The 15,435-nt window shown below is 52.9% G+C and overlaps 1 protein-coding gene across 10 annotated transcripts in view; it reads right to left on the reverse strand.

Annotated features, from left to right (window-relative positions):
- Window positions 1–15,435, reverse strand: part of LOC118700376 (ankyrin-1-like) — a 70,451-nt gene that overhangs the window by 15,585 nt on the left and 39,431 nt on the right. For 5 of the 10 annotated variants that reach the window (XM_054517490.1, XM_054517491.1, XM_036404809.2 and 2 more), the window contains 21 exons: window positions 12,992–13,189; window positions 12,408–12,506; window positions 11,971–12,069; window positions 11,622–11,720; window positions 10,513–10,710; window positions 10,257–10,355; window positions 10,075–10,173; window positions 6,876–7,073; window positions 6,529–6,627; window positions 6,034–6,132; window positions 5,364–5,462; window positions 5,178–5,270; window positions 4,397–4,469; window positions 3,972–3,995; window positions 3,014–3,113; window positions 2,588–2,735; window positions 2,307–2,404; window positions 1,612–1,836; window positions 1,101–1,255; window positions 409–620; window positions 94–298 (listed from right to left, as the gene is read on the reverse strand). In XM_054517490.1, the coding sequence (XP_054373465.1) occupies window positions 94–298; window positions 409–620; window positions 1,101–1,255; window positions 1,612–1,836; window positions 2,307–2,404; window positions 2,588–2,735; window positions 3,014–3,113; window positions 3,972–3,995; window positions 4,397–4,469; window positions 5,178–5,270; window positions 5,364–5,462; window positions 6,034–6,132; window positions 6,529–6,627; window positions 6,876–7,073; window positions 10,075–10,173; window positions 10,257–10,355; window positions 10,513–10,710; window positions 11,622–11,720; window positions 11,971–12,069; window positions 12,408–12,506; window positions 12,992–13,189 (2,719 nt within the window). The remainder of the gene's footprint in view (window positions 1–93; window positions 299–408; window positions 621–1,100; window positions 1,256–1,611; window positions 1,837–2,306; window positions 2,405–2,587; window positions 2,736–3,013; window positions 3,114–3,971; window positions 3,996–4,396; window positions 4,470–5,177; window positions 5,271–5,363; window positions 5,463–6,033; window positions 6,133–6,528; window positions 6,628–6,875; window positions 7,074–10,074; window positions 10,174–10,256; window positions 10,356–10,512; window positions 10,711–11,621; window positions 11,721–11,970; window positions 12,070–12,407; window positions 12,507–12,991; window positions 13,190–15,435) is intronic. The other 5 variants (XM_036404813.2, XM_036404818.2, XM_036404817.2 and 2 more) reach the window with 3 other exon arrangements.

Consider the following 15,435-nt stretch of genomic DNA (forward strand, 5'->3'; position numbering starts at 1 on the left):
TTTGCTTTCTCCACAGGGGAAATGAGCTCCCTGGAGCTGTACCCCGCGAGGCAGCCCAGCCCATCCCCATGGAGAGCACTCTTGCAGCCTCACCAATCACACTGCAGAGCAGACGAAGGCTGGTGGTGTCACCCTCACCGCTGTCTCGGGGATTGTCCTTCCAGGACGGTGGCAGCGGGATCCGGAGGCCAATGGGGCGGTGGAACTTCCTCCGTCGTGGCTCCACGGTGACAATGGGGCTGAAGGTCGCTTGGTTCCCCAGCAGCTTGGTCACCAACTCATCAGGCACGGGCTGTGCCTGTGGGGGGCACAAGGATGGGCATCAGGGATGGTTTTTCCCCAGGCTGGGGCACAGCCCGGGCTTGCAGAAGCACGTCTGAGCCCCAGGCCAGGCTCTCTGAGGCTCACCTGCAGGGCCAGCCTCACTCTCTTGGTGACAGCAGCGTCTGGGAAGGTGGCCTGTACCATGGGCACCAGTGTGCTTTTCAAACACCCTCCCTCAGGGCCGATCATGTCGCAGTCCTGGCAGATCCGGGACATGACCACAAAGTAGAGAGGGAAGTCGGTGGTGATGATGCGGCAGACCCTCTTCTTGTCCAGCTCCTCCTGGCTCTCCAGCTCTGCAGGGGCAGCACAGCCATCAAACAGTGCTCATACACTGAGCCTGTGGCTGTCACTGCTCATACACCAAGCCTGTGGATGTCACTCAGTGCTCATACACCAAGGCTGTGGCTGTCACTGCTCATACACTGAGCCTGTGGCTGTCAGTGCTCACACACCAAGCCCATGGATGTCACTCAGTGCTCACACACCAAGGCTGTGGCTGTCAGTGCTCATACACCAAGGCTGTGGATGTCACTCAGTGCTCATACACCAAGCCTGTGGCTGTCACTGCTCACACACCAAGGCTGTGGATGTCACTCAGTGCTCATACACCAAGCCTGTGGCTGTCACTGCTCATACACCAAGCCTGTGGCTGTCACTCAATGCCCCACCACGCTTCACTGACCCCACCACCCAGCCCCACTCCACCTCCCAGGCCACCTGCAGCCTGCAGGGAGCTGCCAGGTGTGCAGCCCCTGCCCTGCTGGCCCCCTCACCCTCGTCCATGCCGTTGAGCAGCTGGTCCATGTAGCTCTCCTCGTAGCGGTTGCGGTGCTCCTTCCACACGGAGCCGTTCTCGCTGCGCAGCACCACCAGCTCACGGTCTCCACGCCCATAGGAGGCAAAGTGTGGGATCTCCACGATGACAGGGCTGCAGAGAGCACAGGGAGGCCACTGGCACCCACAAGCTGCCACAAGGACATGCAGGCAGCAAGGTGGCCCTGGGGAAGAAGGACTGCTGACCTCCTTCTCTCTATAAAAGAGAGCTCTGCACCTGGGTGGACAGGGCTGCTCAGGCTGCTCAGGTCATTCTGTTACTCTTGAATGACCCATGCCAGAAACATGCTGCACCCCACAAGAGGTGGGATCTCTCCCCTGGCAACCTCAAGAGGCAGATGGAGGCAGAAGTCTTGCCCTGTATAGTAAAGCCCTCCAGAAGAACCCAGATCTGTTCCCAGTCCTGGTGTGGGCAGCCCAGTCTGCCCTTCTCTTCCCAGCTGTGCTCACCTGAGGAACTGGGCACCAGCAGGCCCCAGAGCAATGATCCGACTGCCCAGACCCTCCTCCTCAGCCAGGGGAGGGGGTGCAGGCAGCTTCTGGGGCTTCACCAGGCGGCAGGTGATGCGGGTGGGCGCAGCGCAGGCGCGGGGCGGGATGACCACGCGCAGCCCGTGGTGCCGGCTGCCCCGCATGGAGCCACCACGAGCATCCACCATGAAGCTCACCAGGAACCTGGAGGGGATAGAATCACGGGAATGTGGGCATCTTGCAGCCAGAGCATGCGTGTGTTGCAGACATCTTTTATGAAAAAATCCTTTCTTTAGGAGTTTTCCTCCTGAGGAGCTGAGAGGCTTCAAGAACAAAATGTAAACATTGATTATCTGCTGCTGTGGAATGCAACAGGTGGATCTGTGATTGGTTGGATGTTGGATGTTTCTAATTAATGGCCAATCACAGTCCAGCTGGCTCAGACAGAGAGTCCAAGACAGCTGCCTTTGTTATCATTCTTTGCTATTCTATTCTTAGCTGGCTTTCTGATGAAAACTTTTCTTCTATTCTTTTAGTATAATTTTAATGCAATATATATCATAAAATAATAAATCAGCCTTCTGAAACATGGAGTCAGATCCTTGTCCCTTCCCCAGTCCAAGAACCCCTGTGAACACCATCACATGCAGGTGCTGCACAGGCTGGGCACTCACCCTGTGTGCACGGGGCTGGCCACTGGGCTGATGTTATCTGAGGTCTCCGTGGCTGGGCTGCTGGGGATCAGAGAGTCCTCATCGAACTCTTTGGAGGGCTGCGAAAGGCAGGGAAGAGACCTTGTGGGCAAAGGGTCCTGTCTTGGGGTGCTGAGCCTGCCCACCCTTACACTGGACCGTCCTGTAGCACCGGGTCAATGCCCATTACCCACCACACACTTGAGCTCTGTGGTGCTGGGGGAGCCTGGGGGAGGCCATGGCAGGCTGTTTCTCATGCTCACCTCCTGTGGGGACACTGAGGGTGCATGCAGCAGGCTGACTTGCTCAGCTTCTGTCTCCACAGGTCCTACCTGCTCAGTCTCCTCAGCTCTGGTCACCACAGTTTCAGGTGGGACGCAGGGGACCTGCAGGACAGCTGGAGACTCCACCCTGCCAGGAGAGGGTTAGTGACAGCCATGGAAGTGTTAGGGTCCCTCAACCCCTGCCCATCCATCCCCACAGAGTCCTGGGGCTACTGGATAAAAGGAAATGAAGCAGCAGCCCCATGTCCCGCTGCAGGAACAGCACTGAGCAGCTTTGCCTGCTGTGCCAGCCCGTGAGGGCTCAGTGATCTGTTCCTTGCCTGGAGTTTTATGTGCCCCTTGCCCAGCACAAGGCTGATCCTGTGCCCTGTACCAGCTCCCTCCCCACCATGCAGTGTCTCTTACGTTTGCTCCAGTGTCGTTGTGGTCATGAACTCCAGCAGCTCTCTTTTGCCTTCCTGCTCTCTGAGATCAGGAGTCTTGGGCTTTGCAACCAGCTCTTCCTCTGAAACCAAGAGTTGGCTCAGCAAGCAGAGGCAGAGGGACAAGGGAACACAGACACCCAGCCCTTGCCAGGGCCCATCCCTGCTCCCACTGCTGGACACACACGCACACACTCTTGGCCCCTGGGTCTCAGCCAGACACAGGGAGGGCTTTGCTGCCTGCCAGGATGGCTCTGCTGGCAGGGCAGAACAGGGGGACAGGGGCTGTGGGAGCCACTGGGGAATCTGGCTGCTCACTGGGAAATCTCCTTTTCACAGCACCAAACACAGTGCAGAGACTGCAGGGGACGCCTGGGACAGGGATATAGGCACCACTGGGGGTGCAGGAGGCTGCCCTAACACTACCCCTCACTGGAGGCACAGAGCTCTGCCAATGCTGACCACTGGCCCCATTAATACCTGCTAATTAGCTGATCAGGGTTTGGCTCTGGCCAGTGCCCTGTGGGAAGGGTGTCCTGCACTTCCTGCAGCAGACACAGTGCCCCAGAGATGGGGAGGGGGCCACAGCAGCACAGAGACCCTTGAGCTCTCAGGTTAATAATCCCTGTTCTGGCCAGGATGGCATGGGGCAGTTGTGGAGGGGCACCAGGGATTGTCACAGGACCAGGTTCCTCCACCTGCCACGGACAGGGCCTGGGTCTGACAGGGGGGTCAGGGCCCTCCCGAGTGGGAGGATGCCCATTCATGCAGTCACACCACAGCAAGCAGCACGGACACGGGTTGGCAGGGCAGGATGGCCGGGCTGGCTCTGCAGAGCCCCGGAGCAGCAGCAAGGCTCAGCAATGGACATGGCGTGCGGATGGTCAGTGGCCATGGGGTGAAATGGGCCATTGAGCTGGGGCAGGGGACACATTTCATACCCATTACTGTGACATGAGCAGTGCCTGCAAAGTAAGAAGAGGCAAAAGTGAGGTATTGGTGGGAGGGTGCAGGAGCAAACCAGCTACAGCTGGGCTGGGAGCTGGGACCCTCCTTGCCTGAGCAAGGCACAGTGGGGGCTCTGCATGCCCAAGGGCTCTCTGCACAGCCCCTGGGGCATGGGATCACGGAGATGTCCAGATATATCCCTCCTGCATAGTGCAGGGAAGCACCCAAGGCAGGAGGTGCCACCTCAGGAGCCTGGTGGGCTTCCCTCATCCTCTCTGCAAGGCCTCAGCAGGGCCCACGCAGCTCCCTGGCCTGGGGGTGTCCCTGTTCCAGCAGGAACACCAGTGCCATCCCCTTGACACTGACCCAGCCATGTGGCAGATCTCTGGGATGGTGGGACCCAACTCCCACCCCTCACCTTCATCCTCTGACACGTCCAGAATCTCGTCTACAGTCTCTGGGAAGCTCATGCGGTGCTTGTCACCAACAGACTGTGGGAGCAGAGCAGAGTCAGCCTATAGGAATGTGACAAAACTATCCATTGTCCCCTTAAAAAGGAAATAAGCCCAGAAGTTTCTCTACTCAATTAGTGAAAAGACCTCATAGGACCTGGGGGACTTCACCTCAAACTTAAGGATACCCAATTGGACAGGAGCCAGAAAGTCTCGTATAGGAATGTGCTCCCTGTTGACAGAATGACAAAACTATCCTTTGTCCCCTTAAGAAGGAAATAAGCCCTCTCCTCAATTAGGGGAAAAGACATCTCACCTCAAACTTAAGGATAACTAATTGCACAGAAACCAAAAAGTCTTGCCTGAGCAACTTACTACAAAAAGAAGAGAACAAAGAGAAACTAATCGCTTTTGTGAGGTGTTTTACCAGGAGCAAGAACCTCTTGCGCTTGGCTCGGTTTTTCTCTGTAAAGAGTTTTGTTATTTTGCCTTTCATTAAAACCTTTTTGTTTCCAACACTGCAACAGAAGCCATCCTGCTGATTCTATACCTTCTGAGGTAGCTGAGCTATCTTGGGTGTGAAATAGACCTCCAAGAGCTTGTGAGACCTGGCTGGAGGAGACCCCCATTTTGCTGCACAGCCACCTGCAGCTGACTCCTTGCACTCGGGCTGGGCACCCAGCTGCAGACCTTTCCCAGCCCCAGCCCTCCTCCCCAGCATCCTGGCCCTGGCACCCAGGGGCTCACCGGGATGTCGGTTTCCTCTGTGACAATCTTGAGCACGTCTGTGACAGAGATGTAGCCGAGGCGCTTCGCGATGGCCAGGGGAGTGGTGCCATTCTGTGCCCGGGGGAAAGAGGGTCAGCAGCAGCCACAGGGCAGCTCAGGGAGCTGCCCCGGAGCGCAGAGGAGCAGGGGGGGCACGGCACTCACCGTGCTGATCTCGTTGGGGGACGCGCCGTGCTTCAGCAGCAGCGTCACCACGTCTGTGTGGCCCTGCTGCGCTGCCTGGTGCAGGGGGGTGTAGCCCAGCTGCAGGGGAGCACAGAGCACGCTGCAATCAGTTCTGGAAGGTGCTGCCCCAGAAATGCCCAGAAATGCCCCCAGGCCTCTCGCACACAGTGCTGCGTGCCTGGAGCATGAGGACAGCTCCACTTCCCCATCAACCTGCACTGTCACCATGATATTTTCTGAAAAATCCCTTTACCAGGATTTTTCTCCTGAGAAGCTGAGAGGCCTCAAAGGAAAATGTAAACAATGATTATCTGCTGCTGTGGAATGCAACAGGTGCATCTTTGATTGGTCTCATGTGGATGTTTCTAATTAATGACCAATCACAGTCCAGCTGGCTCGGACTCTCTGAGAGTCACAAGTTTTGTTATCATTCCTGTCTATTCCTTTCAAGCCTTCTGATGAAATCCTTTCTTCTATTCTTTTAGTCTAGTTCTAATATATCATTTTCTTTAAATATAATATATATCATAAAACAATAAATCAGCCTCCTGAAACATGGAGTCAAGATTCTCATCTTTTCCCTTTTTCTGGAACCCCTGTGAACGCCACCACATTTGCCCATGGCAGAAGGGTCCTTGGAGTTCTGTACCTTAGTCTTGGCATTGACACCTGCTTGGTGCTGCAGCAAAAACTTCACCAGCTTGATGTTCCCATAATGGCTGGCCACGTGCAGTGGGGTGTAGCCCATCTGAAAGACAAGATCAGGTCTCTCTGTGCCCTCACCACTTCTTTCTGCCCTTCTGCCTTGGATATGCTCATCCCTCAGGCAAGCCCCCGTGCATGAAGGATGAGGCACGCATGTGGGGGCTCCCCAAAAGCCCAAGACCAAAGCACAGGGCTTCAAACCATGCTGTACCTGTGGGTACAGAGGTGAGCTATAGGAGCAGGCAAGAATCACCCCTCCAGAGAGGTGGGGGGAAGAGGAGGAAAAGCCCCCAGGACACAGGTGGCAAAGTGGTAAGGATGCCTGCTAGAAGGGAGTCTCTTGCAGAAATAAAAAGAAAATAAATGCTCTTCCCTGAGCAGGCCTAGAGGTAGCTCCCCCATGTGTTTCACGAAAGCCGTGGTCAATGCACTACTTTACCCTGGTCACTGCATCCACTGTGACTCCATGCTTCACCAGAACGTCAGCAACCTGCACATGCCCCTCTTGGGCCACGAGATGGAGAGGAGTCAGGCCACTCTGCAAAGAGAGGAGGTCTCAGCACAGTGGCACTGCCACCACAGCAGGGACTCTCTTGGTCTCCAGCCTGGCAAACTGACTGACACAGTGCCCTGCTGCCCAAAGGCAGGAGGCACAGGGGCTGCACCACCCTCCAGACTGCTGTTCTCTGCTGTTCTCTGCTGTTCTCTGCTGTTCTCTGCTGTTCTCTGCTGTTCTCTGCTGGCTGGTTTGCCTCCAGCCTGGCAGGATGCTCTGGGACAGCTTACCTTGTTGCCTAGGTTGCCGTTGGCTTGTTTGGAGAAGAGCAGTGCCACCATGTCTGCGTGCCCCTCCTGGGCAGCCAGGTGCAGGGGAGTGACTCCCTGCATGGACTCAGCATTTGCAGAGGCCCCATACTGCAGCAGGCTGCTGGCCACTTCCATCTGGTTCTGCTTGGCAGCGATGTGCAGGGGGGTGTACCCGTTCTGCAGGGAGAGAGAGGGCTCATTGCAGCGCTCAGCCCTGCCAAGCAGAGCTGAAGGGACAGGAGGTGCCACCCTACCCCTCTGCAGGCCAGGCCTGCCCTTCCTAGCTGCCTCCAGAGCTCAGGGGTGCCCCCCTAACACCATCTCTCTGACAGCAACCAGCCCTGGCACTGATGCCAAATCCCACTCACTCTTCAAGCCAAGTCAGCAGGGGGGGTTCCAAAGACCACCTGCTTCAGGTGTGACTGGGGTGGGCTGTCCTGGAGTTTTCTGCACATGAATTTCTGCAGCAGAAATTGTGATGTCACCCTGATTTTTTAAGATTTTCTAAGCCTTCTGATGTTTACATTCTTGTAACGAACTTTCTCACACGCTTTCTGTAAATCACTCATTGTTTTGCATTCTTTTATGGAGGAGGAGAGATTTGATAAACTGTTGGTTTGTCCAGTGTCATTGGAGAGGTGGCACTGTCACCCTCCAATCCACTGCCACTTTTAGAAAACTATAAATGCTGGAGCCAGAAAATAAACTTCAATTTTCTTCACCTTGAGAGCAGCCGTGTGTGCAATTGTGTTGTTTGGTGACCTATAATGTCGCAGACATCTTTTATGGAAAATCCTTTCCTTAGGATTTTTCCTCCTGAGAAGCTGAGAGGCCTCAGGAACAAAATGTAACCAATGGTTATCTGCTGCTGTGGAATGCAACAGGTGCATCTGGGATTGGCCTCATGTGGTTGTTTCTAATTAATGTCCAATCACAGCCCGGCTGTCTCGGACTCTCTGTCTGAGACACAAGCCTATTCATTCTTTCCTATTCTATTCTTAGCTGGCTTTCTGATGAAAACTTTTCTTCTATTCTTTTAGTATAGTTTTAATGTAATATATATCATAAAATAATAAATCAAGCCCTCTGAAACATGGAGTCAGATCCTCGTCTCTTCCCTCATCCAGGAACCCCTGTGAACACGGTCACACTACAAGGACAGTGTGCACCCTCCTGGGGCAGGCACAGGGATGAGCCCGGCTGAGGTGTGGAGCTCAACTCCCAGCACCACAGGGCATCAGCGTTCAGGCAGAGCCTGCAGGGCCCCGAGCCCTGCCCGTGGTGCCAGGCTGCAGGAGCAGAGCAGCTGGCAGCCACCCGCTGCCCGGGCTGCCGCAGGCACGCCGGGGGCTGGCACCAGCTGCTCCCCGGGCCTGCCCGCTGTCAGGGAAATTAACCCACAAACACCAGAGGTTTCTGTCTAAAGAGGAGACAGAGGAATCTTTTTACTTTATTCCAATCAAGGGAGAGGCTGTGGGGTGTTCCCCTGGGGTCTGTCCAGTTTTGGAGGATGCAGCCTCCCTTTTTATCCCAATTTCCCGTCTGCATTTCCCTTCTCTCTTTCTCCATTTCTGAGGTACTTGAGAGGTTCAGACTTCCCAGAATACTTGATACCAAAGATTTCCCTCTAATGTATAACCCTCTCTTTTAATTTTTAATTCTTACTGAATTTAGGGGTTTTTCCCCATTTCTGAGGTACTTGAGAGGTTCAGACCTCCCAATACACCTGATACCAAAGATTCCCCTATAATGCACAACCCTCCCTTTAAATTTTTTAATTCTTACAGAATTGAGGGGTTTTTCTTCCCTGTTGTTTCTTTCATCTTTCAATGTCTAATTTCATTTACCAGCAACCCTAAAGTTTATTTGTAAAAGCAAATATCTCTTTCCATTCATCAATCAGTGGAATCCTTCCCATTGTTTCTTTCATCTCCCAGTGCTGGTTTTATCTCCCAGCAGACCCACAGCTTGTTTGCAAAGACAAATCCACCATTCCTCTCACCAGCATGTCTGCACAGGGGAGAGGGAAGTGCCAGATGGGCAGGGCTGGCACCAGCAGCCACTTGGCTGTTTTGAGGATGCAGCTTTTGCAAACAGCACGGGAAGCAAGGCGCCTGCTGGTGGGCTCTGTGGGGAGATGCTCGTCATGCTCAGGCTCAGAGCCGGGTGATTCTCACAAGCCTGTGGGTTTTGTGACTCACTGCTTCATAGCTGCATGCAAACATTTGCCTGTGCTTTCCCAAACTGCCAGACTGCAGCGCTGCTCTGCAGGACTTGCCATGGAAACACGTTCCCCACGCAGCAGCAGCAGCCAGCGTGCTGCTAGCAGGACCATCCCTGACACAGCCTATCTGCTGGAGCAGGACCACGGCCTGGCACCCTGCCTGCCTGCTCCACCCGCTCTGAGGACAGGCAGGCATCAGTGTGCCTCATGGAGAGAGCCTGGTGGTGATCAGGCCCTCATGCATTCCCTGAGTGCCAGGGCTGAGGGGCAGGGCTGGCCCCAGGCTGGCACTGGACACACAGCACACCCCACATGCCCACATTCCACATGCCCACATCCCCATATCCCCACATCTCCCCATCCCCACATCCCCATATCCCCATATCTCCCCATCCCCACATCCCCATATCCCCACATCTCCCCATCCCCACATACCCAAATTCACACATCCCCACATCCCCACTGTCACAGACATCTTTTATGAAAAAAAGCCTTTCCTTAGGCTTTTTCCTCCTGAGAAGCTGAGAGGCCTCAAGAACAAAATGCAAACAATGGTTATCTGCTGCTGTGGAATGCAACAGGTGCATCTGGGATTGGTCTCATGTGGTTGTTTCTAATTAATGGCCAATCACAGCCCAGCTGACTCGGACAGAGAGTCTGAGCCACAAACCTTTGTTATTATTCTATTCTATTCTATTCTATTCTATTCTATTCTATTCTATTCTATTCTATTCTATTCTATTCTATTCTTAGCTACCCTTCTGATGAAATCCTTTCTTCTATTCTTTTTGTATAGTTTTAATGTAATATATATATCATAAAATAATAAATCAAGCCTTCTGAAACACGGAGTCAGATCCTCATCTCTTCCCTCAACCTGAGACCCCTGTGAACACGGTCACCCCCCACATCCCCACGTCCCCACATGCCCAGGGAAGCCCAGCCCAGACTCACCCAGGCTGAGTTGTGTGGGGAGCTGCCCTTGGGAAGCAGCAGCCTGACAATCTCCAGGTTGTTGTGGTGCACAGCCACATGCAGTGGAGTCAGGCCATTCTGTAGTGGGGGAGAGAGGACAGACAGGTGAGACTGAGCCTCTCCCCACACGAGACCACTCCTCCCACAGAAGCAACTCTCACCTTCCCTGCTGCATTGGGCTGAGCGTCGTGTGCCAGCAGCAGCTCTGCCACATCCACCTTTCCATACTTGGCTGCAACGTGGAGAGGGGTAAATCCTTTCTGAGGAGAAAGGCAGCCCATCACAGGGTGGCAGAGATGAAGAGAGAGCTGGCACCTGCTGCAAGACAGGAGGAGGCTGCCCCTCCTGCCACAGGGACACTGTGCCACCAGCCTTGCCCCAGCTGAGCCTTCCACAGCAGTGGGCTCAGCAGCCTACCTTGGTCATGCAGGTCTGTGAGGCTCCCTTCTCCAGCAGGGCCTGGGCTGTGTCCATGTGCCCCTCTCTGGCAGTGATGTGCAGGGGCGTGTGCCCTGCTGTGGTGGCCAGGTTGGGGTTGGCGTTGTTCTCCAGAAGGAGTTTGACCATGCCAGTGTGGCCGATGCGTGCAGCACAGTGCAGAGGAGTCTGGTCATCCTGTGAGGGTGGCAAAGAAGCTGTCTGGTGTAAGAGCTTAAATGAGAGATGTGGGACTGCAGGCAGCTCTTCAAAATGCAGTTTATTGTATCCAAAATGCAGTTGATTGTATACAAAATGCAGTTTATTCCATCTAAGAGGTTACAGCAGCCCAGGGTGGTGGGTGACAGAGCTGTGCCCACAGCTGTCAGCTCCAGCTGCAGGCAGGCCTGGAGACCCTTTGGTTTTGGTTACATTGCATTATTTACTTTTCTTTTGGTTACGTTGCATTATAGACTTTCCTTTGCTGAGCATCTTCATACAGTAGAACCAATCTACACCTTAACTATTATCTACAGCCTATCATAACTACTATAATTACCATATTCATGTTACTGTTCTCCACTCACTCACAGTCAGTACATTACAGTTTAAGCTGGAAGTTGGTTTTCAGTTTTCTTGCAGTGGAAAATTCTGACACCTTTTTTCTACTTGCCACATTTGCTGCCTTGTTTGCCTGTGCTCTCTCCCTGCTTGGTAAAAACATCTTCTTGTTTGGGGTGGGTTTATCCTTTGCTCTAAGTCACAAAAACCCCTTCAAACTCGCACACCCTTTGCCTCCTTGGTGATCCAGTGAGACTGGCTCAGCAATTCTTTTTTTCTATATCAAAACTTGCTTCCATCTCTATTCTTTCATCAGACTCTACATTTAAAAATCTTTCTGCTAAGCACACAGATCTGTGAGACTTTCTTGCCAAACTTTCATCCTTCCCAACAGTCTGGGCAGACCAGTCCCTTCTTGTGATGCCAAAGGGACCCCAGCCCTGCTCCCACTGTTGCACAGCCCCTGGTAGGCAGCACTCTGGGCACAGCAAAGAAACCCAGCACCACCTGTTCCCAGAGCTGATTATCAACAGCTCCTCTGCACCTACCTTGGCCTTGGCATTGGCTTTGGCTTTGTTCTGCAGCAGGTACTTTGCCACATCGGTGTGCCCAGCTCTGGCTGCCATGTGTAGAGGAGTCTCTACTTTCTGCACCAAAGACAGGATAAAGTGGTGAGGCCAAAGGAGGGGAAATGCCTTCCTGCAGTCATTCTGAACAGAGGAGAGCAGTGCCTGCAACCCCTGCTGGTTCGTTGTGCATGGTGTGAGTGCATGGCAGACTCAGCACAAAGCAGAGGGCACCAGGGACTGCTCAGGTGAACAGAGGGTGCAGGACCTGGATATCCTGCTGGACCCCAATAATCTGAGCTCCCAAAGCCCCAGCCAGGGTGGGACTCACCACGTTGGACACATTAGGAGAGGCTCCACGCTGCAGCAGAGTCTTGACGATGGGCAGGTGTCCCATGAAGGCAGCCACATGCAGGGGGGTCAGGCCAGACTGTGAAGAGAAAGAGGCCAAAGAACAAGATAGGACTTATGGCCTTGGCAATATCTCTTAATGTCCCCTCCTCCTTCTCCCCAGGACAGGTAAAATCTGAGTCCCCAGTCTGCCCAAGGACCCTGGCAGGTGAGTGTGGAGGAAACACAGGGAGCTGCTGTCTCCCCTGCATCTCCTTGCCCTTCAGGAAGACACTGCCAGACTAAATCTGAGCTGCAAAGAGCAGCAAGAAAAGTGCTGGGGGTATGGCAGTAGCAGCAGGGACATCACACCCTGCCATGCTGCCCACACTGCCCATGCAGAGTCAGGAGAGCTGAGGATGGGCTCAGCCCACCTACCTCTGTGACAGCATCAATGGAGGCACCCGTCTTCAGCAGCAGCTCCATCACTCGGATGTGGTTTTTCTTGCAGGCAATATGGAGGGGCGTGAAGCCATTCTGCAGACAGACAGACGGACGGACAGACGGACAGTCATTTGTGTGAACTCTCCCTCTCCCCTGGCCCAGCCTCCCCACTGTTGCAGACATCTTTAATGAAAAATCTTTTCCTTAGGATTTTTCCTCCTGAGATGCTGAGAAGCCTCAAGAACAAAATGTAAACATTGATTATCTGCTGCTGTGGAATGCAACAAGTAGATCTTTAATTAGCCCATGTTAGTTGTTTCTAATTAATGGCCAATCACAGCCCAGCTGGCTCGGACAAAGAATCCGAGCCACAAACCTTTGTTATCATTCCTTATTATTCTATTCTTAGCTAGCCTTCTGAAGAAACCCTTTTTTCTATTCTTTTAGTACAGTTTTATTGTAATATATATATCATAAAATAATAAATCAGCCTTCTAAAACATAAGGTCAAATCCTCGTCTCTTCCCTCAACCTGAGACCCCTGTGAACACCGTCAGAGCCCACCCCCCATTCCTCACCAGGGCTCGGGAGTTGGGCTTGGCCCCCTTCTCCAGCAGCAGCTTGGCCACGCGGTGGTGCCCGCAGTGAGCGGCCACGTGCAGGGGCGTGAGGTGGTCCAGGGTGATGTCGTCGATGTCGGCGCTGTACTGCAGCAGCAGGCGCACGCAGTCCAGGTGGTCACCCTGGGCTGCCATGTGGATGGGCGACAAGCCATTCTGCAAACGTGGAGAACCATGGAGAACCATAGAGAACCGTGGAGAACCGTGGAGAACCGTGGAGAACCATAGAGAACCACGGAGAACCATGGAGATCCATGGAGAACCATAGAGAACCGTGGAGAACCGTGGAGAACCATGGAGATCCATGGAGATCCATGGAGAACCATAGAGAACCACGGAGAACCACGGAGAACCATGAAGAACCATAGAGAACCGTGGAGAACCGTGGAGAACCATGGAGAACCATGGAGAACCGTGGAGAACCGTGGAGAACCATGGAGATCCATGGAGATCCATGGAGATCCATGGAGAACCATAGAGAACCACGGAGAACCACGGAGAACCATGGAGAACCATAGACAACCGTGGAGAACTGTGGAGATCCATGGAGATCCATGGAGATCCATGGAGAACCACGGAGAACCATGGAGAACCACGGAGAACCACGGAGAACCATGGAGAACCATAGAGAACCACGGAGAACCACGGAGAACCACGGAGAACCACGGAGAACCATGGAGAACCATGGAGATCCATGGAGATCCATGGAGAAACATGGAGAACCACGGAGAACCACGGAGAACCATGGAGAACCGTGGAGAACCGTGGAGATCCATGGAGAACCATGGAGAACCGTGGAGAACCATGGAGCAGAGCCTCAAGGCTGGGCCACCAGGGGTCCAGGCATCCCTCCCTGCCCCTGCCTTGCTGGGCCACCAGGGGTCCAGGCATCCCACTGTAGCAGACCCCATAGAATTGACCAAGGCTCCGTGGAGGGCTGGGACTTAACAGTAGGAACTGCTGAGCCATGATGAGACAGCAAAATAAGCTCCTGTCTTCTGCCTCTTGAACCCCAGCTTATCTGTGTAACCCCATAGCTCCCTTTCCCCTAGCCCCTACTATTGGACAAGTTTGGATCCCTCTGTACCCTATAAAAAGGGGCTGTTTTAGCCCATTCGGCAGAAGCAGAGCCATCGCTGGAACCGTTCACAGACCCCTCAATAAAACCATCGCTGTGGAACCCCCAGGACGATTTGTTCTTCTCCTCTCTCGTGTCTGCTTCTCCCCTTAGCCCACAGGCGCCTTAGTGAGCAAGAGCTGGACTCCTAAGAGAGCTGATAATCACTAAAGAGCTGAAATCCACCAAGCTTGGTTAATGCAGCCACGGCTGTGAGCACCCTGGGTATTCGGGCACTCTGTCTCCAAGAGGGACTGAGCTATCCAGATAGGACTACATACCATAAGGGAAAGCTGAAATAATAATGAAAACTAAGCTAGAAACAACAAAGATCAACCCTTGTACATTTTGCATCATGGTCTAGCAAGAAAAACGAAGCAAAATGAATTTTAAGTTTGCCATCCTGAAACCCAAGCGAGCTACTTATGAGCAGCTGTTATTGAGGGAACCGGGGGGCAAAGCCTGCTCTGGGGCAGGGGACCTTATCCCACCCTGCCCCTGCCTTGATATTGTAAATCAAAGGTGACTCTGACAAAGGGGAGAGAGAATGATGCATCTGACTCCATCATCAGAAGGCTAATTAATGACTTTATTATACTATACTAAGTACATTGCATCTAAACTGAATCTGCCCTGCACTCACTCTTGCTCACAACTGCTCACACTGCTCACACTCTCATTCTCTGGTGACTGTCCCATGACAGTCCCACACACACACACACACACCTGGCCCTGACAGGCCAAGGGAACAGAACATCCTCACTTTGGGTAACCAATCTCCACATTGCATTCTACTTTGGCACAGCAAGCAAGATCAGAATTGTGTTTTCCTTCTTCTCTGCTTGTCTCACAGCTTCTCTCTGTGCAGAGGGTCTGTGAATACCACACCTTGCAGCCCCAGACTGTCACAGACATATTTTATGAAAAATCCCTTTTGCTAGGATCTTTTTCTCCTGAGAAGCTGAAAAGCCTCAGAGGAAAAGAGAAACAATAATTATCTGCTGCTGTGGAATGAAACAGGTGCATCTTTGATCGGTCTCATGTGGTTGTTTCTAATTAATGGCCAATCACAGTCCAGCTGTCTCAGCCTCTCTGGTCAGTCACAAGATTTTATTATCATTCTTTCCTTTCCTAGCTAGCCTTCTGATGAAATCCTTTCTTCTATTCTTTAGTATAGTTTTAATAAATCATTTTATTTTAATATAATATTTATCATAAAATAATAAATCAGCCTTCTGAAACATGGAGTCAAGATTCTCATCTCTTCCCTCATCCTGGGACCCCT

This window comes from Molothrus ater, chromosome 28 (genome assembly GCF_012460135.2).
Source record: "Molothrus ater isolate BHLD 08-10-18 breed brown headed cowbird chromosome 28, BPBGC_Mater_1.1, whole genome shotgun sequence".
Classification (NCBI taxonomy): domain Eukaryota; kingdom Metazoa; phylum Chordata; class Aves; order Passeriformes; family Icteridae; genus Molothrus; species Molothrus ater.